Here is a 27,593-nt window from a genome sequence, read left to right as displayed (position 1 = left end):
ATGCCAGGAGAGCACTCTTGGAAAATAGGAAAAGATCCAGTCCACTTCCTCTCTAGGGCAGAAAGTCTTTTATTGAAAATTATTGTCACAAGTGTTTACAGTAAGTTTATTAAGGTGTTTGAGAACATTTTAGACTACTTCCCTAGAAATAATTAAATTATTTTTCTTCTTTTTTTTTTACACTTCTGTGTGAGTTTGATGCCTGAGCAAAATGTGATTTTGATGGCATAGGGGCCAGAAATGTTGTAATTATTTGGGGAAACAGGTACAGTATAAGTGGGTGCTACTCATTGCCCATCAGATTGCCTGTCTGATACTATTTGTTACTGTCAAATATCCTGAGCAATGTAAGGGGGAGTGTGTCATTTAGTTTCCAAGAACCTGCCTAATTAGAGCCGTGCTTGTTTTTCCAATATGGGAACTGAGCAGAGATCATAAAATCACGTGACAGGCCTCCAAATATTCAGATAGGACTAACAAATTATCTCTCATTTAAACTTGTATGACTGGGCAAATGAGCATCTCTAGATTCCGCTACCAAACATTTAAACCACTATTTTTCACAGGGTTTTTTTAATCAGATGAAGTACTATTATTGAATGTGGGAAAAAAAGAAAGAAATCACAGCTCTCATTGTCTTTATAAAAAGGAACTGACGTTTATTGGCTGTAAAAGTGACAAATTATGTTATATTTCCTGAGAGGCTGAAAAGTGTGCTTGACTTTGAAAAATAAGTTCTCAGGAGTGGAGAAGCTAGGTTGCCTTTGCTTTATATTGTGCAAAATTTTCATCGAGGTGCCATCATCTGACCGTGTTTCATGACTACTCTGTGTGTCACAGCCCACTCATTCAGGAATACTGCCTTGGTCCATCCCTGCAACCATAATGATAAATAGTGTAACAGCTGCCTAATTTCAGTACTGGTGATTTGCAGTCACCAGCAGTATTTCCCAAATGACAGTGTGACAGCAAGCTAGAATAATATTTCATCCTTCCAAGAGCTGTAGATGGCTGTAATTACCTGGATATTTGAGGTCTAAGCAAGCTCTTGGACGTTTTAATTGGAACATACCAGAAACTGAGAAGATCAGCCAAATCTTTAAAAATGAAATTGCTTAAAAAGACAAAAAAAAAAAAAAGTGAAATAAGTCACAGCAACACAATACTTGGCTAATTAAATCCATTGTCTGAATACACAGCTCATATTCCTGTCAGTTCAAATTAAAAACAGAGCACTGGCACAGGCTGCCAGTGGTGGAGTCTCCTTCCCTGGATGTGTTCAAGACCTGCCTGGATGCCTACCTGTGCAACCAGGGCTAGGGAGCTGCTTTGCAGGGGCGTTGGACTCGATGATTTCTAGAGGTCCCTTCTAACCCCTACAGTTCTGTTATTCTATGAAAACCTCTAAAGTATTTTTGTGGATTTTCTTATTTATTTAAACGATTCTTATACTTTTTGTCAATAGGACATCAAACAAAGCTCTGCAATGTACAAGGCTATGTAATTTTGCCAGGGAAACATAGCTGTATTTTGAATAAAACAAAGAATAAAAGTCTCTAACTGAAAATATAATGAGAGTCTGCTACCTTGTCTGAAGTTTAATGTCTGTTTAGCTAGAAATACACAAAATTTTGACCAGAAGGACTGCCTCTAAAGAACAGGGGATGTCTAAGGCAGGCAGTTTGCTGCAGTTCTTGTGGGTAGGCTCAGACAGGATCCCTGCCTCTGGACTTCTGGTGGTCTCTGGGGAAGTGTCCTGTCCTGGCTAAGAGGAAAGGCTTTTTATGCTTCAGTATGAAGCAGTATTCTGATTAGCACAGGCTAAATAATTTCCTGATACTAATCAAACAATGAAATTTAAACATAGAATGTAGCAAGCCAGATGAATTGAAGCTTTTACTTCTAATCAGCCGACCCAGCACGTTGTGAAGTCTGACCAGCCTTACCTATACTAAGGAGCCATTAAATATGTTACCTAGCCTGTTTGAATAATAAATCAAACAAACAAATCCTCAACATCTTACCTGAACGCCTACCTCATATTAGGTAAATTGTTCAAACCATTTGTTAAACATAAACACTCCTTAAAGACTGTGGTTTGCTGTGTATGTTTGCATCCTAGAAGAAGCATTAGAGGAGCAACTGAGTTAAGATGGTTTGAATCTGTCTATTGATCAGTTACCTCAGAGTGATAAAAAATAGCCATATCTTGGAAGTGCTACAGACAGTCCTTTGATATACCCTTCAGTAAACACAATAGGACAGATTAAGTAGTGCTGCAAAAGCGTGGTCAGTTTTGGGAAAAGTGTTAACTCCTACAGCCTCAGCATTCAGTCTGAATGCATCCTGAGGGGATCAGAAACTGAACAACCCACTCCAAAGGCATAAAGTAGGTCACCATTAAACACCTTTTTGAACTGATGTAACTCATCCTTCTGAAAATGATAAAACTCTGATTTGCTCCAGAGAGGTATTTCACCTGCTTAATTAAGCTCCTTTTAGCAACTGCTCCCAACCTCTTTGCCCTCCACACCCCTGGCTTTAAGATGCTATTTTGCCATACATATATAATGTGTGCTTATTCATGAATGTGAAGAATTCATACAAAAGAAGAAAGGTAATGTAGTTAGTAAAAACGTGGCAAGAATACTTTTTTTTTTTTTTCCGAAAACTGGCATTGTAATTACACCACACATATACTCATCTATGAGGTTTCACACTTAATATCCATAGGGCTGAATCAGCACAGAAAATAAATATTCTTGTTGACATAAAGTGCTGCTGACTTGAAAAAAGTACCTGTGATCGTTTAGATCAAATGTTAGTTTTGCTGGGGAAAAAAATGAATACTCTGTATGAGTAGTGATAAACATCCTGTAGCCATTTTCAGACATACCGGTGTTTAGGTCTCTGCAAATAAAATAATGAACTTGATGTAGTCGGAACTTACTTCCTGTAAAATAGCTCTCATTTTTCCCAAGGATTTCAAGAAACAGAAAAATCTTCAAATGAAAAAAGCTGCATTGTCACTACAAGACTAAGAAAGGACTAAGCAATGAAGTCTTAAGCAAAATCCTGAAGGCCAAAAGATGAAAGCCATGAAACTTTAGCACGCTGTTACTCAACAAAGCGCTTGACTTTTTCACTGGGACTTTTGTGTGGACTTAACTGTTAAAACCTACAACTCCTTGCACATAGCAGCAAGAGCTTAAAATAATGTTTTGCCTCACAGCCTAGCAGTGAGATAGAAAGCGCTACTATACAAAGGAAGGTGGAATAGTTCAGAAATTGTTTCAGTGCCCATGTCAAGTTGTTGAGAAAGAAGGGCTGATGAAGTGTTGCCAAGCTGGGATACAAAATAGCTTTTATATCCCTTAGGAAGGTAACTGCTGCTTAATGGATTGACCTTGGGCTGGATTCCAGATGTGAAATAGTTTTGCTATGTCTTCTTCCCAACATAAAGAGAAGTGATGTGCACAGAGGTAGCCAGGGAGCTGAGCATGCACACAAAGGCAGTAGCTGTGACCTTTTCATCTTTTGTGAAGAGGAGTATCCCTCAGCTATAAAGACCAGGGCTGCTGGTCATTGCTGTTTAAGACACAAGTCAGATGGAACCCACGGATATCCCAAAGCTGCTTTTCTTCCATTATCAGGCATTTGAGTTGGCAAGCTCAACCGTTTTTACTTGTTGCATTAAAAATAAGCAATCAAACTATCTTATCAACTTTTCTCTGTGATCTTACTCCTCATGGTCTCTACTGAATCAGACAGGACCTCACTAAGGTGAGTTTTGCTCAGACTAAAAAGAGATTTGTCTGTAAGCTTATTTTATGATAATTAGGGGAAAAACAAGTTGAGCAAGATGCTGAAGAGAAAATTGAGGCCTGATAATACATGCAAACAGCAAGAGCTGTTGTTGTTTTTCATCTTCTCAGTGTTTTGCTTTTCAGCAGCAGAAGCTGTTGTGTTTCACTTCCTCCAGACAGGAACTACTAATGATCTACCATTTGGACTAATCAGAAGGGTGTCTTACTTTTGTTGAAACACTTTTTCTTTTTTTTTCCCTGAAAAGGAAGACCCTTTTCCTCTTGCATATAATGAAGAGCTGTAAGAGGAATGCTGCTTGGTGGCTGGGGTGCTCAGTTGCTCCACCTGTTTCTAAAACAGGTAGGACAGTTTGCTGAAATTGTACAAATGACTGGTCATTTTACAATAGCGGAAAATCTGACACTGCTGTGCAAGCAAGATACACTAAGCTATAAACTAAGTCTGGAACGCTTTTCCCTTGAGTCCTCTCTGTACTGAGCGAGGTGCAATATCAAGGCAACCTCCATTCATGCTTGCACTGCTGGACCATCACAAAGCAGCTGAAGCAAACTGGCAAAACTGCCTTCAGAGGCTGTTGACCACATGGCTGCACAGGACCCTGCAATGTTGTGTTTAAAAAAGCAATCAAATTCAAGTCAGCTTGCTTGTTGTTGGTATTTTCTGTGAACTGTTTATTACCGTGCCACATCTACTGACCAGTTTTGCATAATAAACCTCTGAAAATCTAACTCAGCCTCACTGGTGTAGAAGAATTAGGCATTGCAGACTTGGCTCTACTCAACCACTTCTGAGGATTAGCTTCAAAAATCAAATTAAAATGAAGCAAACCTAAATTGGGTAGTCCCACACTGTGTTGCCACACCCATTCATATTCCATCATCTGTGCCTCTTGCATTTTATATTACTAATGTGAGGTATCTCTGGTAAAAGGTGAGACGCTCATTATATATATGGCACATAAATATATTGTTACAAGGCCTTACTTACATAAGTATTCCTACTTAAGTAAAGAATCTACTTTTTTATTTATTTCCAAAGCAGAGGGAAAACTACTTGATTTTTACCTTGAAATTTGAGAAAAATGAGTTGAAGGTGAGAAGTACAATATTCTCCAAGCAGGACTGTGTTCTGTGACTTGCAGAAATGGCCACAGGACTGTTCTTCATTCCTAAATAATCACTATTTTTTGTTCTTTTTCTCAATTATATTTCAAGATAAATATTTTAGTTGATATATAGATACATTAAAAAAAATCAACAATATTGAGCACAATAAAAGGCATTCTGAAACAGTACATACAGAACTATTTCTGAGGATCTACAGCAATGGCTGTAAAGAATAATACAAAACACCAATGGATTTTAACACATTACTGCTGAAATGCACGCAAACACAACTTGATTTACCAAATTAACAATATTCGTCGTCGTAAATGAGCAGGGAAAAGGTACACACTCTCAATAGGATGTCTGCACATTTATTTACTTCTTTTTTATACAGTAAAGTGACAAACACAAAGCAAACGTCTTTATAATATATGGAATCATACTGGAGGTAATTAGCCACAAATAATAATTGGAAACGTACAACTGAAATATAGTGAAATATGTACAGCTCCCGAGATGAGAAAGAATAAACAAAAAGGAACTTTGTAAGCAATGTAAGAGACGGAGGCAACGCCTGTGACAGAAGTACAGCTGTATTGGTGCTCTGGAAGAGCACACCAACACTCCCTAATCCATGCTGGGCAAGGAACAGCGGTGTTTCGCAGTAATGTCCTATGATGAATCTGATAAGAAGCGTCCTCACGCGGAAGGATACCGCCCCGTCAGCGCAGCGCAGCGCAGCGCTGTAGGCGCAGCCGGCGCCATTTTGTGCGCGCACACTCCGCCGCGCAGGGCGGCAGCCCGCCGTCAGTACCGGGGCGTGGCGGCCGCAGCGCAGACGCGCCGCTCGGCAGGGAGCGCCTAACCCGCCCCCCCCCCTTCCTCTGCGTTGGCGCGGCTCGCGCCCACATCTCGCGAGACTCACCACCCCCTGTCCGCTGTGGGGGCGGAGCCACGGCGCCACCCGACGCCGCTTTCCCGCCCCCGCCGTGCGCGGCCCCTGGGGTGCGGCTGTCGTCAGGCACGCGCTCCGCCCCCTCACCGAGTTCGGGCCTGGCTGTTGGTGGCGTTGCCGCTGTAGGGCTCTGCTCTTTCCTTTGTCAGGTGTCGCCTTGCGGTCCCCCCCCTCCGTCCGGCTGCTCCTCCCGGTGGTGACTAGCAGCGGCGGGCTGAGCGCTCCCCCAGGCGCACCGCCCGCCGTCGGCAGCGTTCTGCCGGCCGCCGCTCCGCTCCGCTCGGGCGCCCCCCTCGGCGGCTTCCGCAGGAAGGAGCGGCGCGGCTGCCCCCTCCCCCTCCCCGCCTTCCTTCTCCTCCTCCTCCTCCTCCTCTCGCCCTCCTCCCGGCCCCCCCGCAGCGCGAGCGGAGCGCGGAGTCACCGCGGCGCACAGACGGCCCCGGCGGCGGCGGCATTCGCACACAATGGCGCTGAAACGCATCAACAAGGTGAGCGGCCCACGCCCCGCCCTCGCTTCTCGCCGTTCTTTTGGGGGTTTTGTTTTGTTTTTTCGTTTGTTATGTTGTTTCATCATGGAGGCGCCGTACCGCCCGTCGCGAGCAGCCTGGCCGAGCTCCCCTCGCCCCGCCGGGCCCGGGCCGCCGCGCCCCGTCGGCCTGAGGCGGCCCCGCCGAGCCGCCGCCCTCCCGGGCCGCGGCGGATGGGGCTCCCCGGGCGCTCCGGGCCCTCCCCGCGGAGCGGTCCTCCCCGCGGCGTGCGGCGCCTTTCCCGCATTGTAAGATGGCGGCGGCTCGGCGGCTCCGGGCCCTTTCCGGGATCCCGCCGCCCGCGGGAACACGGCGCGCACGCTCCGCGCTCTCCGTGTCCGAGCTCGGCCCGGCCGCTCCTCACGGCCCTGCCGGCGGCGGAAGCGCAGCGCCGTTGCACAATCGGGGCCGGGTGGAGCGGCTTCACAGCTAAGTCGGAAAAAATGCCACGGTGATGATAGCGATGGAGGAAGGAGGACGCCGGCTCGGGGCTCGCGGGCGGCTGGCGGGGCACGGCTCTCCTCGCCGGAGCGGGGGGTTTGGTGCCGACGGAGCGGGGAGCGTCGACTCGGTCGTCGTCGCCAAGATGGCAGAGCGGCTGTGGCCGGGCCCGGGCCGAGGGGTGTGCCGCCTCTGTGCCGGGCTGTGCCCCCGCGGCCGTGCGCGGGATCAGGGTGTTGCGTGGTGGGAACGGGCTTGGGTACGGTTCGACGGGCGGAGGATGGCCCCCGAGCATTGAAATCGGCACCCGGTTAGTTTGGGTTTCACGGATGCCTTCAAGTTTCCGTGCTCTCCCGAGGATTTCAAAACGATTTCTATAGAATCTGCCGTCTGAAGTTGTTTCCCCGTGTTAGCGGTGATATTGCTAGAGTTGTGCACAGCTAGGACCCTCCCTGGGTGCTTTGTCATCACCTCGTGCTTATGAAACGCGCTCGGGCGCCGCAGGTAAGAATTTCTTGTTAAAACGAAGGGATGGTGGTTATGTAGAGGGGCTGTGTGCCTCCCTCTGTATTGTAATCTGCTGACCGAAACCTTAAAACACTTCATCATGACTTACGAATGAGAAAGTCTTCTCTGGTTGTGTGTTCCGGGCCTGTTCCGTGCAGTTCCTGGGCCTGCGTTGGTCCTGCTTCCCCCAACGCTGGGGTGTAGAGTTGGAGGGTCGCTGCATGGTTTTTGGTGTGGGCTTGGTGTTTGTTTTGAAGGTGCTATTTTTAGTCCATTTCATCACAGGGGTGCTAGGGGATAGGCTTCCAAATTCACGTGGGGTTTATGGTTTCAATTTTGTTTTTCCCGACCTGGAACGTCAAAATGGTGATGTGTGGCGGAATGGAAGCATTGCTTGCAAGCTGCTGTCTTTCAAAGCGTGGTTTCTGATAAAAACATTTACTGGGTGTGAGGCTGGGATCCAAAAATAGGAGAAATAGTTTTGTAATGAAGTTGTTTTGAACTTAGGTCTTAATGTTACCACCCGGTGAAGCCAGGGAATGGCACTCTGTTGCTGGTGATCTGGGATCCCCTGTAAGGTCACAGATCAGACCTTGAAACTCTGCTTCCTTGTAGTAGGCAGTTGGCACCAGGTCAGAGCAGGCTAAAGAGAGACCAGGACCTCAGAACATTGTAATCACACATGGCTGATTGAGTCTGACTCGTGGCATTACCTGTCAGGGCGAGAACTCGTCATCGGCAGCAAATGATGTCCCAGACGCACTGAGGAAGGTACTTTTAGGTTCTTTGATTTCATCATTATGTACTTGTGTTCCGAGTAAAATAAAATCCTTTATTACACTTCATAAATCAGGCTCTCAGATTGTGTTGGAGCACATGAATGTGACATGAAGCATGCTACACATTCACGGTACAGCTATCCCCTCCTTCTCATGTAACTCACAGACTACTTTTTGGCTCGGACATGGGAGCACCCAAGAGTTGCTGTGTTGGGTTCCTACTTCTGGAATGTGCTGTTAGAGCTCTCCCAGCTGGAGGAACCGTCAGGTACGCAGCCAGTCCCAGGAAGATGACGTTATGCTGGATCTCATCCTCAGGTCTTCGCCATCTGCCCAGAGAGTGGCCTGCATTCAACTAGCAGAACTCTTATTGACATGGTGTGTTTTACAGAAGAGCAGCAGCTGCTTTATTATACCAGTGAAGTGCTTTTGCTATGGAATAATGGGAAACTATATCTTAATTTTAATGGCTTCCTTTCATGAGAATATTTTTTTCCCCCAAATAAGCATAATGGCAATGAAACAAATGGAATGAATGAAGCTTGTATATAAATGCTTACGGCGCATGTGCTGCACGCTCTTGGAAGCCTTGAGTGGTGATTGCTAAAACGTGCATCCCAGGATTGCTGCAGCATTGACACTTCCAGCTCCGATGTGTTACATCTCTGGTGCAGAAAAACTTAGGTTAAGCTGGAGTGTGGAGCTGGGAATGTATAAAACAGGTAAAACTTGTGAAGGTGATGTCACTGATACGTATCTATTCTGTCAGTGCTATAAACACGCATTGGAGTGAAGTGGTATAAGAGGCCTAAATGTAGAGCAAACACTGGGAGATGGAGATTTATATATGAAATGTCTTTCCTGTGAAATCCTTGATAAAGCTTGTGTTGGTTGTTTTGCATCCATTTGGTTGAATGCAGTACAAGCCATCATCTTTGTGTTGGGGATAATTTATTGGAAAAAAATTAAAAAGGAGTTGGTGTCCTGGAAGCTGAAAACTGAAGATGGTGAAACCATTTATCTGTGCTTAAGTACAGATAGAGGGCTTCCACAGGCAGTGGTAGACTGGAGGCTGAAAAATGATTTTCCTCAAGGTTACAGCCTCCAGCACTGTTCCTAGATGTCTATTTTAATTGCAGCTTTATTCCCCTCACCACCCTCCTCCAAGTGCTGAGTGAGAGATGCTGCTACTAACCCTGGAGACAGTAATTTTTAAGAGATGTGATGCAGTGTGCAGAGATGAAGGCAGAATGACAAATCTCCCATCAGTTTAACCAAAGGTGCAGCTTTTGTAAAGGTGATTCAGATAAAAGGTTTAAAAACCTTCTTACTATGCTTCTTTGTAACCATTTTCTTATTAACGGGTCAAAAATATAAGAGCTTTACTAGAAAAGCTAGCTGTTGGGAATGAAGTTTTATTCTCTAAACAATACCTGCGTTACTTTATTGTAGGAGGTAGATTCAAGTTATTTAACAATTCTGAATGAGTTCAGCAAACTGAGTCTAAAACTATTTTATTTATCTTATACTTTGAATGAATATCTAGAGATAAGTCTGGATTTATACAGTTGGGGCTCAGAAAATTAAAGTTAACTAGCTAACAAAGCACAGTTGGTGCAAGATCAGTCTAAGTGCTTTAAGTTCTATGAATGCACTGAGTGCACTGCGTTATCTTTTGATGCTTGTTTCACTGTAACTGTTTTCCATATGCCTGAATAGGCCAAGTTTTGTCTCCAGTAGATAACACCATGTGGCTTCACCACTTTGTGGTTAGAAAGGTCATCTTGAATTGGGAGTTTTCAGATCACGAGGTTCTACTGTGTAGTGCTTGGGAAGAACTATTGTGGAACGACTTTAACTTCGATTGGTTGTTTTAAACCAGAATAAAATTGTTTAGCATCAGCTGAAAGCTGTGGTCAGTTAAATTCTGCTGAGGATTTAGCTTATCGGAGTAGTCCGAAATTACATTTGTACTACAAAACGAATATTATTAAAATGTAAATAATACTTGTTAAGTGGGTAGTTTTGCTACCCGTGTTCAAGTCCAGAGCTTACTGTGGAGGTCCTACTTTAGGAACTGGTCATTCTTGATGAGAGTGGAAAATTAAAGATCTCTTAACCAGGAAATGTAAGCTGCAGGAATGCAAAGATTTCTCCCCATTGAGTGGGCACTGTGCTTGTGTAATGGGTTCCCAGTCAGAACAGATCTTTAAGTGTGTGCGTTGGGATGGGCGGAGGAAGGGGCTGTAATCTCGCTTAAGTAATTCACAGAACTTCGGAGATCAATATTCCATTAGATAGGTACTTGCATACCTTACAGACTCTGCTGTGTTGAAGGGTTTGGGTGGGATAATGCACTGGGTAAAAGGTTGTCTAGCCAGCATTTTCTTTATGATCATTCCAGCTTTTAAAGATTTGTTTTTTGAAAGCAAGCCAGTGCTTTTGATATTATTCCCTACGCGAGTATCTCTTCTGCAAGAGAGTTGCTGTAAAATTTTGCAAAATGAGCTCTCCAGCTGCCTGCAGTCTATAAGCAGATCTGTAGCGGCAGTGCCCTTCTTTGCACTGTTAGAAGAACGGATAGGCTGCAAACAGCTGTAGCAGCAGCTGCAGAAAGTGCAGCAGTGAATCGCCTCCTGTCCAGGGCATCTCTGTTAACCCCTGAGCACCTCATCAGCCTTGCAGCAGCCCCTGCGCTAGCTGGGCTGGGCTGTGCTGAGCTGAGCTGAGGAGGAAGGAAGGGGACAGAGGTTCTATGCCCTGGAGGACAAACTGGTAAGGGGGAGTGAAAAGGGGCAGAGCCTGCGTGCAGTTCAGATTAGCGCCTTGATGCGCCATCTCGGATGAATCTTAGTGTTGCAGATATTCAGGTTTCGATACTTTAACTGTCTGCCTTGTGTTCTGCTGTAGGTCCCTCCCCTGTGCGTCAGAGCTGGCAGATGGGAGCATGTGGTCTGTACTCCACTATTAGGCCTATCTCAGCATAGGCTGATTTTTGTTGGTGTTTGAGCTAAAGTAGTGTAGCTTACACTGAAGTGTCTGAGTTAAGGGTGTGCATTTTCTCCCGTGACAGAGGTGGTCTAGTCATCTGCCTGTGTAATATGCAGAGAAAAGTAAACTAGCTGGGGTAAGAAGTGAGAGCTGCTGTGATAATGTGTATATGTTTGCAGACAGCAGCACGTTCTTAAATGTAGTTCCTGTTAAAGCCACCTTGACAGAAGCAGAGCAGAGTGTCTTCAGCTATATTGAATGCACAAGCTGAATAGTTTTGTGAAAATCTTATAGCCTGCATTTAATACCTCAAGCTCTAAATGAGAAGTGTTTGAGGTGTTTTTTGTTTTTCTTTTAAAAAATCTTTAGTGGCTTTTTTGTGGGGTGCTAATTTTTTACATGAGATGTGGTAGGTTGTACTGCACGAGCCATTCAAAAAGTTAGTTAAAATTATGTTCACAAGTTTAAGTCAGAATCCATGCCTTTCTCAACCCTTTGTGGGACACTTGAGGACAAGGTTTATTACTGAAAAATGAGCCACACATAGTGCTGCAGGATTTCAGACCAAAAGCTGACGGGGAAGGAGGTTTTTTTTGTTATTTTAAACGTTATTGATTGTCTTCTCATCCATAGAAAGCTTCAGTTTTACAGCTTTGTGTAAAGGAAGCCTTTGTTGTGACCCTCACCCCTTTGAGAGGCACTGTACATTGGACTTCTTCAAGGTCTCCTGCAATTTTTCCCAATACAATTGGTTATTTTTTGTTCTAGTTTTAAGAAAGGGAGGATTTCGGACTGCTTTGCAAATGCTCTGACCCAGTGGAAGAGTGATGAAACAGAAGTTTAATCCTTTCCCGAGCATCTGGACACCAGAGCTGAAGCAGGGCTGGGGGCGGGTACTGCGTGCTGTAGGTCAGCTGGGTGGAGGGGGCATGAAAGCTGTGCTGTGTGCTGTGCTCAGCTGGTTTTACAGGGAGCTTCCTCTGGGCCCTGCAGCTGGCTAGCCAGGTGCTCAGCACTTCATCCTTTGCCAGCAGCAGCTTTGGGTTCCTGGTAAATAGTCTGCTCTAAGGTAACACTTCCCAACCTTTGCTTGCCTCTCTGGGTAGTAATGCCAGCCAGTACTCTAAATCAGATGACTGCAAACTTTGTTTCTCCTCTTAGACTTGGGGTTACTGTGCGCTTTCATTGAACAGCGTAGGAGAACCTCCTGAATGATGAGTGGTGCACCATTTTCTAGATTAGTGGTGCCCCAACTCTGTTGCCACAGTTCAAAGTGGTGGCTGTGATCTCTTCATAAGTAAACTTATAAGCACTGTTGGCTTGTCTCTCTCTTCTAAAGACCCTTCTGGACGTCACTCTTCTTTAGATAGCTGTGATAAGTGTCAGAGCCTCTGAAGTTCACTTTAGAAACTACCTGGGAATGCATTTATGTTGCTGACTCAGTATGAGCAGATGTACCTAACTATATTGGCAGACCTTAGTCCTGCCTCTCTGCTGCTCACTGTTCTGAACTGAGACCCACTGTGGTTGTGCACAGCAGCGTAAGATGGTAGCAGAGTTGTACAGGTGTAAATAAGATAGTGAAAGAATTACCTCCACAATGACGCACTGTCACATTAATGAAATACCCCCGTTGTGGTATGTATTTATCATTAGCTTCTGTGTGGATCTTGGAATTAATGCAAAACAAGCAACAGTCAAAGTCAAAAGAGCTTTGTTAAAGGAAAGTTGATTTTCATTTAATTTAAATATGTAAATTTAAGAATGATGTTTGAGACTACATCTAAACAACCAATTAACCACACGCCACATCATTACAGATGTGGCATTGTTCATCACAATATTAATCTGCTGACTTTCTGTCACACAGTCCTCTTTTCCATGCATTTCCATGAGAACAAGGAGAATTCTTGCAACTTTAATGAAGTGGAGACATAGAAGTTAAGCACACAATTAAGGCCACTCGTAATTTCTGTAAAAAGCCTGTCCTAAGCATGGCCGTTCCCAAGGTTGTTATTTGATGAAGCCTGGCAAACTCTGGCAGGCCGCTGCTACGTGCATCCCCGATACCTGCTGCTTCTGGTGGAGGCCTTGAGTGCTGGGCAACAAGATGGCGGGAGGCCCTCACCTCAGAGCCCAGCGTCCAGTTAGCGTTGGTGTGAAACTGTCTGTTGCCTTGCCAAAATCTCATTCCTGAGTGGTGGTGATTGGACCAGAGTGCCACACTTTGTATGTAAGTCTTTTCCAAATGCATCATTTTGAGTTTATCTGCTGAATTTAATAAGCCTCTTCCTTCCCCAGTTGTCCTCTAGCTGGGCATAGCTCACTTCTCCCCTTGTGGCTGACTTTCACTTCTGACCTCTGTCTGGGAGTGCTGACCTGTAGTCCTGGGTCACAGAACAGAATGTCTCCGGGGAGACATTTGTAAATAAAAGCATGACAATTTTCAGGGGTCTGGTAAGAGAGAGCTTGGGGAAGGCACAGGTAAAACATGCACTTATCACTGAATGAAGAGGTAGTTAACAGGTATTTTGCAGTTATCCTTCAGAGTATTTTAGTCAGTGCACACTGTGTCTTACGCTGAGAGTGTGTTTTAGTAGCACTGGTATTTTCAAGGAATAGTAGCTGTTACGTATCAGAATTGATGTATGTGAAGTCAGATTTTCTTCATCTTTGGTAAGACAGTTCTGTGTATTTTGGTTACTTAGGAGTAAAAAAAAAAGCCATACTTATGAGTCCAAAGCACAACTGTAGGTGAGTTGCTGCCACCTTTTTTGAGGGTTGTTCTGAATACCTTTAGTGGAGTGGGTGACCTTTTTTTCCTGTCAGATCTGCCAGTTTGCAGAGGTGAACTCTGGGAAAGTTTGTAGCCGAATAGTGCCACTTCAGCTGCCGTAACAGTGAAATTTGCTGGAAACCATTACCTGCATTGTGCACCTTCCAAACTTGAGAGCAGGTGAGAAGAGCTGTAGACAATAGCCTCATTCACCAGTGTCTCAGATAGTAGAAGGTAGGTTCTTGAAAAAGGTAGCTTATAGTCATCGGAGTAGTTGGTATCACAGTCTGAGCACACAAAGTGACTTTATTAGGCTCGCCCAGCAGGCTGGCATTTTCTTCTTTGAGTTCTGGGTTTAAAAATTGGCTATTTCAGCATCTATTTTCTAATACATCAATATGATATTGTTACTAGACTTTGTACGAGCAACATGCAGTGGGTAAGCTAAAAGCTTTAAGACTAAAGACTATAGAAAGGACAAATATGCTATACTTTTCAGGCAAAACGATGATACTTTTTGAGTATTTTCCTCATTGGCCCTTGCTGTTTTCTGTAAAAATCAGCCTGTATCTTTATTATGCGCTATCATTAGATGTATTTTTTTAATGCCTCGTTTTAAGTGCTAGCCAAAAGGGCAGCTTGTTTAAAACTGATAATTTTCTGCTGGTTACACTTGTGATGTTTGTTGTACCAGTGTGATCCTATTCAGCCTAAAAATCCACATTTTTCATACTGTTGTTTTCTGCTTACAGGGATAATTAATTTTCATGCTGAAACGAATGTTGTGAATGCAGGTGTGTGGGATAAAGCAGTAGCTCTTTGCTGGCTGACACTTCTTAATCTTCAAACAGGCTTAAATGTTCTTCCCCTCTCTTTATAGCTGCTTCCAATCCTTTCTTTTTTAAGCTGTTTTCAGCAGTGAGCTAATGACTAAAGACTAATAGAGTGATGAATTTTTGCGTGCTTAATGTTTGAACTGTTTATGACACAGACTGTATTAGACAAACACTTTGATTAATAAATGCTGCTTTTTGTTTGGCTTAAGTGATGTATTTGTTTGCTTGTTGTTGGTGTTTGTTTTTTTAAACTTCTCATTTAACTGAATGTTATCTTTCTCTCTTTCTAACACAATACAAGTTAGCATTTGAAAACTTAAAGCAAATCATCACTGTTCTTTCTTGACAAGACCAGGAAGCTGTTAGTTTATTATTTCAACAAGTAATTGTTACAAACCAGTTTTAAATTTAACTGTGCGTTTATGCGTCTGAAGATGAGTGATGTTTTGCCGCTCTATTTAAGTCAGTTGCTACGCTTATTAAAAATAAAGCTCTGGCTGTTTCCAGCTTACACTAGAAATATGAAGCAGTGTGGAGCCACATGGAGCATGAGTTCTGAGAAGTGGGAAGCAAAGGGGCTAGCACTGCTTCTTCTCAGCTTGGGTGCATGTAGGAAGGCAAGCTTGCTTATGCAGCAAGCTGTCATTTGCTACTGGATTTGCTGAGGCTTGAACACTTGTGAGACGTGCAGCTTGTTGTCTTAAGTATTTACCTTCATGGTCTCTCTTGAGCTCTTGGGTGAGGCATCCTTGGTCATTCTTGAAACATTCTTTGAATTTTCTTCACCATGTAAATGACTTCTGTGATGTTTTTCAAGCTACTAGTGGAGAGGAGTTGTGTGAGGCTTCTTAAGAGCTTTTCTGTCAATTTGTTTTTGAAAAGTGGCATTGCTGTTGTTTATAATATCATCTGGGATCACAGACCTGCATTTGCAGTCGCATGCTGGTAATTTAGATCGCCAGTAGAAGCGTATGCCATATTTTCTATGTTAGTTACAATCATTTTTATGCAAAAGAAGCAGCTAGTTAATGTTTTGGTGTTATTTTTTGGCTAATTTTACTGAACTTTATATATAGAGAGAGGGATATGTGAGAATTTTCCAGTAAAAGTACATTTACTACATCCTTAATGTGAAACTGTCAGTAAACCATGGCATGTAGTGTGGAAGCCTGTCTGTCTGTTGGTGTTGTGCTTCCACTTTTCTGTACGTTTTCCAAAAGTGGTGAAAACTGTACCTGTATGTCATCCTGTACATGCTATCACTGTCCTCTGGCATGGGTGCTTGCTCCTTAAATAGTGCTTAAACCTGCAAAATGCTGTGTGACTAATCTTCCCTGGGGAGGAGCAGGAGCTATCACAACTTATATTTGGAAACTGGGGCAGCAGTGGTGATATGCTGGAGCTACACCGGAAACCTGTGGCAGAGGCAGAGACTACTAGTCATGGCTGTAATTCAAGACTCATCCTTTCCAAGTGGGTGTGCAGTGCACCCCTGAACCAGCCTCTGTGCAAATGTTTCCATGTGAAGTCTTGGGAATTGGCTTCTTGGGGAAATACCTGTTTTTTCCTAGGCCACCTGGAAAATGAAAAATAGAGCAGCTGGCTCTGGGAAAATGTGTTCTGCTTTGGGTATTTTTAAAATAGTTAGAGATGTAACTTGGTGTATACCTTAACAAAGGGAAACTCTGCTTAAACTGAGTATAAGCAAAAAGCTGTGAAGCTGTAGATAAGCAGTACAGCAGAAGGAATATGAACATCATAAAGCCCTTATCCTTAGAGCTGCGCTGGGGAACATTTTTAGTCTTATTTTCTTAAGTGTTAAGCACCGCTTTGTTGGGTGAAACTTGATGTGGTTGTACCTTCTTAGTGAGAAGTGGATGAGAGCTGGGAAACAATTGGAGCTTTTATCAGCCCCCTGGCAATTACCAGCCCTAGTTCTGCTTTCAGAAACACTGTCAGATGAAACTTTTGCCTGTTGTGGAATGGTTGGCCTCCATGGCTGAGCTAAAGAGGAAGGTCAGTGTTGGGTCTGCTGCTGGGTTGCCAGAGAGGAGGCTCCTCCCTTTCCTGAACGAATGCACTCATGTCACAGCTGTGTCTGTGCCTGCCCAGATTTTTTTTTTCTTCCGGTTTGTCCCTAGCATTCAGCAGAACTGTAGCTTTCAGAAACAGGCACCTCTGGAAGTTACGGAGAGAACTTATTGCTTCATTTTTAGAAAAAGCCCTCCCTCCTTTTGTGTAGCTGTGAGTGTCACATGCTACTGACAAGGTAAATAATTGGCCTGATGTTACTGGGAGCCCGAAGAACTGGCTGCTGTTGCTTGTGTCTGCCTCAGTTCTTCCCCAGCACTTACACTGCCAAAACAAACAGCTTCCTTCCCAATTCTGTTCTTATGACTGTGGTACCTAAGGGTTCATGAAGAGAATACAAGAATGAATGCTACCTCTCTTGTATTTCTGACTTCAGTCAGTAAATCACTTGTTCTGTGGTGGAAATACTGAGTAGTGTATCATGTTCCTAGCCTTATCTCTACTCTGAATTGCTTTGTTTAGCACAATTAGGGTTTTTTGTACTTCAGTGTTTTAGGCCAGACAAAACTTGAGACTTTTAGTTTACGAAAATCACTGCTTGCCTGCTCCCCTGACTCGTTTCCATAGTTAAAAGGGCTAACTCTCTATGGACCTGTATTTTGAGTCTTGAATTACTGGAGCATGAAAACTCACATGTTTCAGTTGGTAAATTATTCTTTAAATTACTGAAGTCTTTTTTTTTTTTTACACAAAATTTTCACTTTGACACTTCTTAAATGCTTTTCTAACAGTTGCAGTCCTACTTGCTTTTCCTACTGGAATTATTGATAACACTCAAATTTCTCTACTGTGTTAAAATGTAGTTGTCAACTGCTTTTTGACCCAAATAGTGTTTCCTTGTTTCTCTGGAGGTGGTAGGATGAAGATCTCTCTAGGGTACTGTACGTGCCTCTGACTTTCCACTTGTAGGCTGGTCTTTTCTTGCTCTTCTTGCCTTCATGCTGCTCATTTTCATACTTTCTATAAACTTTGTGAAGAGCTATTTTATAGTTCTTAGTCTCCATAACAGTTTTCCAGAAGTAAGGTGGTCTTCCCAGGTTAAATCAAATAATGTAGTAATAACAATGTAAGTACATTAAAATATGGGAATAGTCTTTCTGTGTCTTCCACCACTACAGTTTATTTTAAGGGATGAAACAGCCAGGGGGATTTTTTCCCCAGATATCATAAACAATCAGCTGATGATTCTTGTAATTGGAAAGGCATTTACATGAGAAGTCAGCCTGCTTAACAGGACTTCCTTTATTTGCTAAGTGTATGTTGAGGGGAAACCTGAAAACTTAAAACAAAAACAAAACAAAACAACGCCATCACCACCTCCAAAGCTTTCAGTTTGAAAGGTTTTACTTTGTCTTTACACTGGTGATTTAAATCTAACTTAGCGAATCCATGGGGCAACACATGGACCAGAGAGATTTCATAGCAGAAATAAGAATGTTCCAGGGACCCCTCAGCAATAACAGAAGAGTGTCATGTGATAGAGGAGTGCCTTGTAAAGGGGTTCACTGTGCTCTGCAGAGAGCTGTTGTTCACTCTTGCAAGTGACAGCAGCAGTGAAGTGGATGAGAACGCTCATTTCACTGTGCCATTGCTTAGGAAAGCTGATACAGTTCAATTTTTCTGTACAATCTTATTCCAATGCAAAATTCAAATCTTGTTAATTGGAGAGGTGATGAAAATCGGCATGTATAGGGAGGGGAAGTGATGGTCTCAGGTATTTTTAGAACCTATGGGCTTCTGCACGTTGAAGTAGTGTTTTCCTTTCTTCCTATGTAGGAATGTATTTTTCCTCTCATTTTGTGTTGACTTAGGCTTACTAAATTTTCATCAAATGTTGAATTTGTCAAATCTATAAGATAGGCATCAGGCTTTTCCCAGGCAGAGCTGGTTGCTGTCTGGTCCAAATGTGCATGTTTCTGACATAATAGGTATGCCTAGGTTTCTTGAAAGTCTGAGAATGTAATGAAAAGTTATCATTTGAATGGCTTGTGTGAACCTGCAGTAAATAACTTGGGTGCGACTGCTAATATCTGGGAGAAGGACTGAAGGTTTTCCCCGTTCCTGTGACTTAGAATACCTTGACAAGTGCAGATTTAGACAAGTTCCTGAAGTCATTTTTAGGTTGAAAAAACAGCAAGAAAGAGGGAAGGTATCTGCTGTGTTCTTAAACTGAAAGCCAACATTGTGTTAGAAAATGCACTGTCCAGTCAAGTAACATTAAAAGAATCCAGAGTTTCTGAGATTTGTGACTGCAGTGTTGATACTAGACAAGAAATCATTCTAAGTTTCTGTTTTTGTTCCCTGTGACACAGGGGAGAGAGGGAACTGGTTTCTGTATCTTAATTATTCAGAATTTTAAAAGCACAGTTGTCATAACTGTAAAGTTTAAAATAAAAAGTAAAGGTACTTTGCCTGGTTCCCGTATTTGTCAACGACTTTAGTTTTCTTGCTTTATCTTATGAGAAATGTATTCCTGCTGGAGCAGTGGGGGAAAAAGCAACTGAGTTTCTTGTTCTGAATGTTAGTATCGAATGTTATACACATAGTGGTTCTTGTGTCGTAAAAACTAACCATAGCTTTCTCATTTCCAGTTTAAGGCTTCTTTGGCTAAAACTTAATCCTTGAAAGTCACGATCAGAAACTGGTTAGACTTAGCCCACTTCAGGTTCTGTGACCTGTTCTCTTTGTCCCTTTTCCAGCAAGGGTGTATTAAGAGGAATAAAAAGTAGTAATACTTAGTTGGAAAAGTGTACTTATGTTGATTGTTGACCTTCACATTCAGTTTAGCCATTTGTCTTCTACAAAGATGTTTCTGATACTCATCTGTTGACTTTAATAATTGTTACTGTAAGTTCTTCTGTATTCGTACATGGAAAAACTTTGAGAGGTTTTTGATGGACTTGAATTGAAAATGACTGTTGAATTCATTAGTGTACCTTCTCTGAACAGATCTTTGTTTTTCTGTTTCTTCCAAAGGAACTTAGTGACTTAGCTCGTGATCCTCCAGCGCAGTGTTCAGCAGGTCCCGTTGGAGATGACAGTAAGTAATCCTAGGCTCTGTGTTTTGCTCTACTAACATGAAGCATACCATGCCTAGATAATAATGCGGAGTTTTTCTTTTGTAGTGTTTCATTGGCAAGCCACAATTATGGGACCTGTAAGTATTCTAATTCTTGTGATGTAATATTAAATTAGTAGCTCCTATTCAGGAAGAACCTGTGTTTTTTTTATGTTGTTTTTTTTAACTCCCATTATCAGGCAGTAGCTGTAGAGGTATTCCTTACAGTAACAGAAAATGAAAGAGAAAATAAATTAATCTGAACGCAATTTAGTTGCTGGGTTACTTATATCAGGACTCATGTTTGGGCTGAAATAATTTCTATCATGTGAACTGTTATCACCTTATTTCGAGAAAATGTTTACGTTTAACTGTTCCTGCACTTCAAATTATGACTGAGGAGAATCCTGTTCTTTAAATGTACAGTACACAACTGAAACCTGAGTATTTGTATTTCTTGTTGAAGAAGGCAAATACTTGTCCTTGCTAAAAGCATAACATGCAAGCACTTGACATCTGCAGTTCTCAGGGCTAATTATCTATATTTAGAAAACTTTTTATAACTTGAGACCAATATCAGATGCCAGTAGGACCAGAGCCCCAAAGTTATGCTTCTGGTGAGGGTCAAAGTAGGAATTAAGCATCAATGATGCTGAATTGCCCTACTTCTCTGTGTAGCTGCAAGCATGTTTTAAGTAGATCATCACTGAAAGTTTGCTTATCAGAGGTTGACTTCACTGGAAAAATGGCTTCCCATTCCAAATCTCTGGTCCTCATTGATTGTAACTAGGTGCCTTAAAAAGATAAAATAATTTGAAATGCAACAGATGTTCTGCACTGTACTGAGTTTGTTTTCATGTGCCTGGTGTCTGCATGGTCATAAGGTATTGAAGATCAGTTGATTTTTAAAATGACATTATTATTTTTAGCTTCTGGTTTAACAATGTACAGCTCCTTTCTTTCCCTGTGTGCTTTCTGTGGCGTCAATCAAAAAGATCTGTATTCCTGCTTCAAAATTGTCCTGACAGTGTGGTGTTAGTAGCTCAAGTGCCGCTTAGCGCCTTTAATAAAAGACAAGGGTAGTACCAATCATCTGGCACTCCTGCTTTGCTATAGGATATTACATAAGCTGTGATTTTCTTAGTAAGATGCAAGAGTGCTTGTATCAGCTTGTATACTTGACCACATACAAGAGGTTACGTCTATTGGGAGAATTTCAGTGGGATATTGTGTAAGATATGACCTGCGTGTTGCAGAATTTCGTTTGCTGCTATTTAGCTAAGAAAGGCATAATGTTATCTTTCATTGGTGTGAATGTTGTTACAGTGAATATTAAAGATTCAGTTAATGAGTAATTCAGAAGCGTACTCCGTGTCCCATGTCGTTTTTGATAGCTGTGAGCCTGGAGTTGTGTTGTAGCTTTAAACAGCAAAATTGTTATCTTTGCTGTGGAGATTTAATTGTAGTTTGAATGAAAAACTTCTCGCAATATCTTTCTTCTTGTAACTAGTAACTTGCACAATCAGTATTTAGTTGATCCATTTATTTTCTGCTTCCTATCAGCTTTTTCAAAAAAATGGAAGCCTTAATAGTTAAGGCCTAAATTATCTCTGCGATTGTTGCCTTGTTGCAGGAGTAATGTGTGGTACTCTCCTATACCTGATAATGCTGAACTTCTTTCACAGAAAAGAGAAAGTTCACTTTAATCTTAATGAGGTTTTGTTTTTTTTTTTACCATCCCCCTCCACGCACACACACTCTGAGGAACATGGAGTTAGCTATATATTGTTAGATTTTTGGAGTGCTAAGGGACACCGAAGTTAAAGGTGGAACTTACGGGAGGCCGTTGGCTGTTGTAAAATTGGGTGGTTTTAACAAATGCATTCCAAACACTATTAGTTTTTGAACTTGTTACACAGTACTTCCACTGTGTTACCATTCAGCTGGGCCATCTCAGGGAGATTGAGGTGCTTTTGCCAAGTTGTTCCGAGTGGAATGGCAGAGATTTCTCTGAAGTGTCAGCTCAGAGAGGTCCATCTGGAAGAAGAGATGTCTGTTCAGTATCACATACCAAAGGAAGTAGTAATTGAATTTTAAGTATGCCTGTTACACTGGTGTCATAGACAGTTCAGCCATTTAAACAAGTTTCTTTGTGTATTTAAAAACAACGTTGTCTTGGTATTTGTCCTGAGGATGATAATAGAAGAATTGTTTGTTTACTTTGGCAGAATGACAGTCCATATCAGGGTGGTGTATTCTTCTTGACAATTCACTTTCCTACAGACTACCCTTTCAAACCACCTAAGGTAAGTATTGTTTTCTCATCTGTGATGTTAGCTGTCTTTAAGGAACCAGCTAGGGGATAGAAAATGCCAATATCTGTGTTCTAATGTTGTCAAGGACTTGATTTTTTTGTGCATTCTTACAGTATCTTAAATGCCCAGGCCCTCCTCTATAACAGAAATTGTTATGTTTACATACGTTTTTAGGAGCAAATTCATGAATTCTGAATGTCTTGGATTAGTGTTTGGTTTTATTTTTGTTTTTCTTGATAGGAGAGCTTACTAGCTTTGTGTTACAACAGAACTCTTGCTAAGGGGGCTGTAAAGTCTTACAGTATAGCTGTGTGGGTTATTCTATAAAGACATGACTCTTGGTAAGCACTTGAAATCAGTGATGATTGTATCTCATAGAACTTGGCAGTAGTTATGAAATAATAGCTGTTAAAACTAAAGAACAGCGTGTCTCCCAATTTTCTTACAGTATGACGATGCATGCTGAAGTAACCATAACACGTCGAATTCTTTAGCTTCACAGATGATGCTTTTGCTGTGGTTCAAACACTTTGGTTGAGCGTCTTCATCATCATGTAGTCACCTGTGATTATAGCACAGCCCACCACTTGCCCTCTCTCTGAATTAGTTGGATTTTCAGCGTACTTTCAATTAATCTGATGGGGTTTATGGCTTAATTCTTTTCTTTTGCAGGAAATTGAGTTGACTAACAGTTTGACTGAGAACAGAAGGTGATATTGTCATAAACCGAATCAAACTCTTTGTATCTTTTTTTTGTTGTTGCAGGTTGCATTTACAACAAGAATCTATCATCCAAATATTAACAGTAATGGCAGCATTTGTCTTGATATTCTAAGATCACAGTGGTCTCCTGCTTTAACTATTTCTAAAGGTAACTTTTGTGAGGGAGAGATGTTTCCATCTGGTGTTGAATTCTATGCTTTTTGCTTTAACACTCTCGGGTTTCTGCTCATCTCTTGAGTTTTCCTTTAAATCCATCCTGTGTTTTTGCCAATGTAATAATGATATCTTAAGCTATTCATAAATGAAGGCCTGTTTTTTCAAATACCTTATTTTAAATGGCTGTTGGAAGGCCTTATCTGGCTGCTTATTTGCTGCAATATTCTTAGCAGAGTGTACTAGCTTCATCCCAGAGTAAGCTACTAGCATTTGGATTGAAGGACTGTGGTGGTGTATTCCAACCTGAAGTGGAGACAGTGCGTGTTTCCCTCTCTCCATGTAAAAATACGTACTTGCATATCAATTTAAAGATGGCCTTTCATTTTTAGTAATGAAATCTTCATATTTTTTGGTCAAGTCTGTCTAGGATTGCATGCTGCACTATGTTGTCACATCTCTGCAGTTAACAAAAGTGGTTTTTCATAAATGCTGCTTCTAGCTGCTGTGTGCTGGCTTTGCATGAACATCATGAACTAAACTCTGTGGTTATACTTGAGAATACATTGATTTTATGCTGGAGTAGAGGCTTTGTTGTTTTTTCACTTTAATATACTAAATAACATTGAATACTCAGTTGTCTTCATGATGATCAGATTCTTTTTTGCCTCAAAGGTACTGATCACTGTAGCTTCAAAAGAACCATCAAAGTTTGTTCATTATTTCATTTGTTTATAGAACTTGTAATTCCTGTCTGTGCAAGGAGTAGGTTTGTGATCTGGATGTGGATGCTCTACTTAGTTGTCACTATTGTTTTTCTTTCAAAATTGCTGTGAGAGTAGAGGATGCAGACTACATCAGTGTTACTCTTATTTACAACATTTGTTGTAGCTTTATCGATGCAAAACAGGGTATACTATCTTAGTACAGAGGAAAAAATCAACCTGATAAGAAGTAAATGAATAAGGCCTAGCTTTGGTAATTGAAACGTGGAATATTTTTGTCATCAGAATACAGAATAACATGCTTTAAATTGACTGTTGCCTTTCATCACAGTACAGGGGATAAACAACAGTGGTGTTCTTACGTGTGCTGAAAGCTATGAGAATTGGTTAAAAAAAAAAAGCAACACAAATTTCTTACAAACATTTAAGTTATCATATCTTGCGTGTATTTATTTAGAGTGGGCTAGAAATTTATTTTGGCCATATGTCAGGGGAAAAGTTATTTTGGGTTCTCTAGTGTCTTGACATTGTGCTGATGCAAAGAACTGTGCTTGAAGATAATTGCTCCTGTTTTGTGATTGACATTTATTTTTTTACAGTTCTCTTATCCATTTGTTCACTGTTATGTGATCCAAATCCAGATGACCCTCTAGTGCCAGAGATTGCACGTATCTATAAAACAGACAGAGACAAGTAAGTACAGATTGCATAAGAGCAGTATTCTAAGAAACTTGGTGAAGAGTGCTTTTTCAAACAGTAGTTGTACTGAGTGAGCCTTTTAGTGGGAATCTGAAATTGAGTGAACAGTGTGTCAAAGCAGTATCTGTTTTTTATTAGTAAGTAATTTAAACAGTGGGGCTTAGTATCTTTGAAATTAAGGGAGAAGGAAGCTACCTTTTTCCCCACAAGTATGGTGATATTTGAAAGTATATGTTGCCCATTTATTGGCTTACTACGCTTAAATGGGTTACGTATTCAGATGGAGGAGAAGACTGCTTTGTTTTGGTGCTCTTTTTAGTACAACTTGGTCTTTAATTTGAAAATTTCCCCGTGGGAAAAAAAGCTTCATAACTTTTTCCCATCTGTATTGAAACAATTGCTTTTTATTCCTTAACACGTTTTAAACTTTTTTCACAGATAGAATGACATAAAATAGCCTTCGTTTGTTTTATGTAAATATATTAATGCTGTATATACTTGTCCAATTAGGTACAATAGGTTAGCAAGAGAGTGGACAGAGAAATACGCTATGCTGTAGGGTAAGAATATCTGCACATTAGGGTGCGTTTAACAAAATGGAAACTTGTCAGCACTTGAGTGCTGCATGCTTTAAGGCACTGGATTAACTAACAGATAATGGATGGACCAGTTACTGAACTTGAATATTTAACAGCTTGATCTGTGGTTAGTGTGAAATGTATTGGCCAGTCACTATTTCTCACAGATACTGCTCTTGCATGGCAAAAAAAAAATAAAAAATTAGCAAGTTTGAGCCAGCTTGTCAACTTGTTCTGTCAAGTATTTACCCACATTTTGCCAGAATTTCGTAAAAAGTGATGCCCTGGAAGCAGTGCAGTGTAATCAGACCTCATGCATAGGTATGCAAGAATTTGGACAATCCAGATTTCAACTTCTATTATTCACTGGTGTCTGTCCTTATACTGCAGACTAGGAAAACATGTGGGGATTATGTTCTGCTTGAATAGTTGAAAATTAACTTCTTACTGACAAGCATGGAGTTAAGTATAAACTAATTGTCAGCTCAATTCCTGAGGAGGTAAAATACTTAAAAAGATAATAGTATTCTTTGTAAAAATTTTCTCAGCAGTATATTAATATGAAAAGGAAGTACGAAGTACAAAGAAAACTTACTGTTATTTTACAGTTAAATAAAAACTTTAAAATTGTATATGCATTGATACTATTAACCAAGTAATCTTTACTTATGGCATGTGAACCCCTGTAATCTTTATCTAAAAACAATATTCAAACAAAACACTCCCCTTGCCCCTCCTATCCAAGTGGTCTATATTCCTTCCACTGGAGTAGTTATTCGCACCTTCTACTTGAGTAGTTACTCACAGCAGATCTCTAGCAAACATGCTTGACTTGAGTTTGATCAGTTTCATATATATTTAAGAAAATCCTGGTTTGTCTAGGGAGGGATTGAGTTTTTTCACTTCATTATTAAAAATGGACTTTTCTTGATATGAAGAGAATCAGGAGATGGGATTAAAGTAATACTTAATAATTCCCAGTTTAGGAAATTGTTATTTTCTTGCTGGCAGTAACTCAGTTCTTGTTCTTCACAGGTACAACAGAATATCTCGGGAATGGACTCAGAAGTATGCCATGTGATGCTACCTTAAAGTCAGAATAACCTGCATTATAGCTGGAATAAACTTTAAATTACTGTTCCTTTTTTGATTTTCTTATCCGGCTGCTCCCCTATCAGACCTCATCTTTTTTATTTTTTTGTTTACCTCCTTCCATTCATGCACATGCTCATCTGAGAAGACTTTAGTTCTTCCAGCTTTGGACAATAACTGCTTTTAGAGTCTGTAAAGTAGTTACACAAGAACAATTGCCCAAGATTCAGAATTTTTTTTTAATGGAGCATGTGTATTTTGTGGCCAATGTCTTCATTCTAACTTGGTTATGAGATTAAAAAAATACATTCCTCATTGCTCTAACAGATACTGAAGATACCACCTGAAAGGGGTGAGAGGAGATGGATGTTCAGTTTTCTCCCATCAAAGAAGTAACATTGCTGTAGCAACATCCATCTTGTTACAAACCTAGTGTTAGAGAACTGAGGTTTTATTATATACATTTGCTCATAACTGATGTGTCTGGAGAATTGGTACTGAATCTATAGCATCAGCAGAACAGAAAATGTGATGTATCTTATGCATGTCAATAAAGGAATGACCAGTTCTTGTTTTACAGAGAATGGAAATTGGAAGTCAAACATCCCTTGTATTCCAAAATAGGGTCTAAGAACATTTTTGTAATTCATTTAAATTTTGTTAGGAGGCTTGGAGCTATTAGTTAATCTGTCTTCCAAAACACTGTTTAATATAGCACTGAATAAATGATGCAAGTTGTAAATGGATGAGTGATCAACTAATAGCTCTACTAGTAATTGATTTATTTTCTTCAATAAAGTTGCATAAACCAATGAGTTAGCTGCCTGGATTAATCAATATGGGAAACAAAATCTTTTGTAAAAGCAAAGCTGGTTTTTGTATATACTGTTGGGATTTGCCTCATTGTTTAACATCAAATAATGATGTGAAGTTCAATCGAGTGAATCTTTTGCCATTTTCAGTTATAATGCTCAGTCTCTTGCAGGTTGACACATTGTTCGGCCTGACGTATGCAGAATTAATAAGCTAACATAGTAGTGTAGCCTTAGTAGTGTGCTACACGTGGTGCTGGGAGCCCAGCGTTCAAGGATGGACTTGGGACCCAGCAGATCTGAAGTGGTGTATTGCGGAGATGTTTCCTGATGCACCTGTGTTTGCTGACTGAGAACCATTTTCTTCATCTTGTACGCTTGACAGCTGAAAGATCTTAATATGGGAGTAATCATGAGGCAAAAACATAAAATAAAGTACTGTTTTGATGTGGGAATTGTCATGAGGCTGTGTTGAAGTGAATTTACTATGTGGGATGTTCGTTACCATTGAAAAGGACTTGTTCAACCATGCTGCCATTTACATTAATGACTATTTTAATGCAACAGACACTTTCCTCATGTCAGGTGACTAAACGTGAAT

The 27,593-nt window shown here is 41.2% G+C and overlaps 1 protein-coding gene and 1 long non-coding RNA gene across 3 annotated transcripts; both read left to right on the top strand.

The window, feature by feature from the left end:
• Positions 1-6,115: 6,115 nt before the first annotated feature.
• Positions 6,116-26,995, top strand: UBE2D3 (ubiquitin conjugating enzyme E2 D3). 2 transcript variants are annotated; one of them, XM_065736926.1, is made up of 8 exons: positions 6,116-6,377; positions 19,814-19,877; positions 19,963-19,994; positions 22,124-22,201; positions 22,976-23,081; positions 24,411-24,504; positions 25,021-25,070; positions 26,124-26,995. In XM_065736926.1, the coding sequence occupies exons 1-7, from the start codon at positions 6,354-6,356 to the stop codon at positions 25,067-25,069; spliced, it is 447 nt and encodes a 148-aa protein (XP_065592998.1). In that variant the 5' UTR covers positions 6,116-6,353; the 3' UTR covers position 25,070; positions 26,124-26,995. The 2 variants fall into 2 exon arrangements, with proteins under 2 accessions (XP_065592998.1, XP_065592997.1); XM_065736925.1 differs by lacking the exon at positions 25,021-25,070 and having other exon boundaries at positions 6,169-6,377.
• On the top strand, positions 6,664-9,036 carry LOC136048968 (uncharacterized). The gene is made up of 2 exons (XR_010622246.1): positions 6,664-7,361; positions 7,980-9,036. It is a non-coding gene; the product is annotated as an uncharacterized LOC136048968 (long non-coding RNA).
• Positions 26,996-27,593: the final 598 nt, after the last annotated feature.

This window comes from Cyrtonyx montezumae, unplaced genomic scaffold, assembly GCF_038088225.1.
Source record: "Cyrtonyx montezumae isolate F1298 unplaced genomic scaffold, pur_monq_1.0 scaffold_2, whole genome shotgun sequence".
Taxonomy (NCBI): domain Eukaryota; kingdom Metazoa; phylum Chordata; class Aves; order Galliformes; family Odontophoridae; genus Cyrtonyx; species Cyrtonyx montezumae.
The sequence above is the reverse complement of the archived record's forward strand: the minus strand, read 5'-3'. Positions and strand labels throughout refer to the sequence as shown.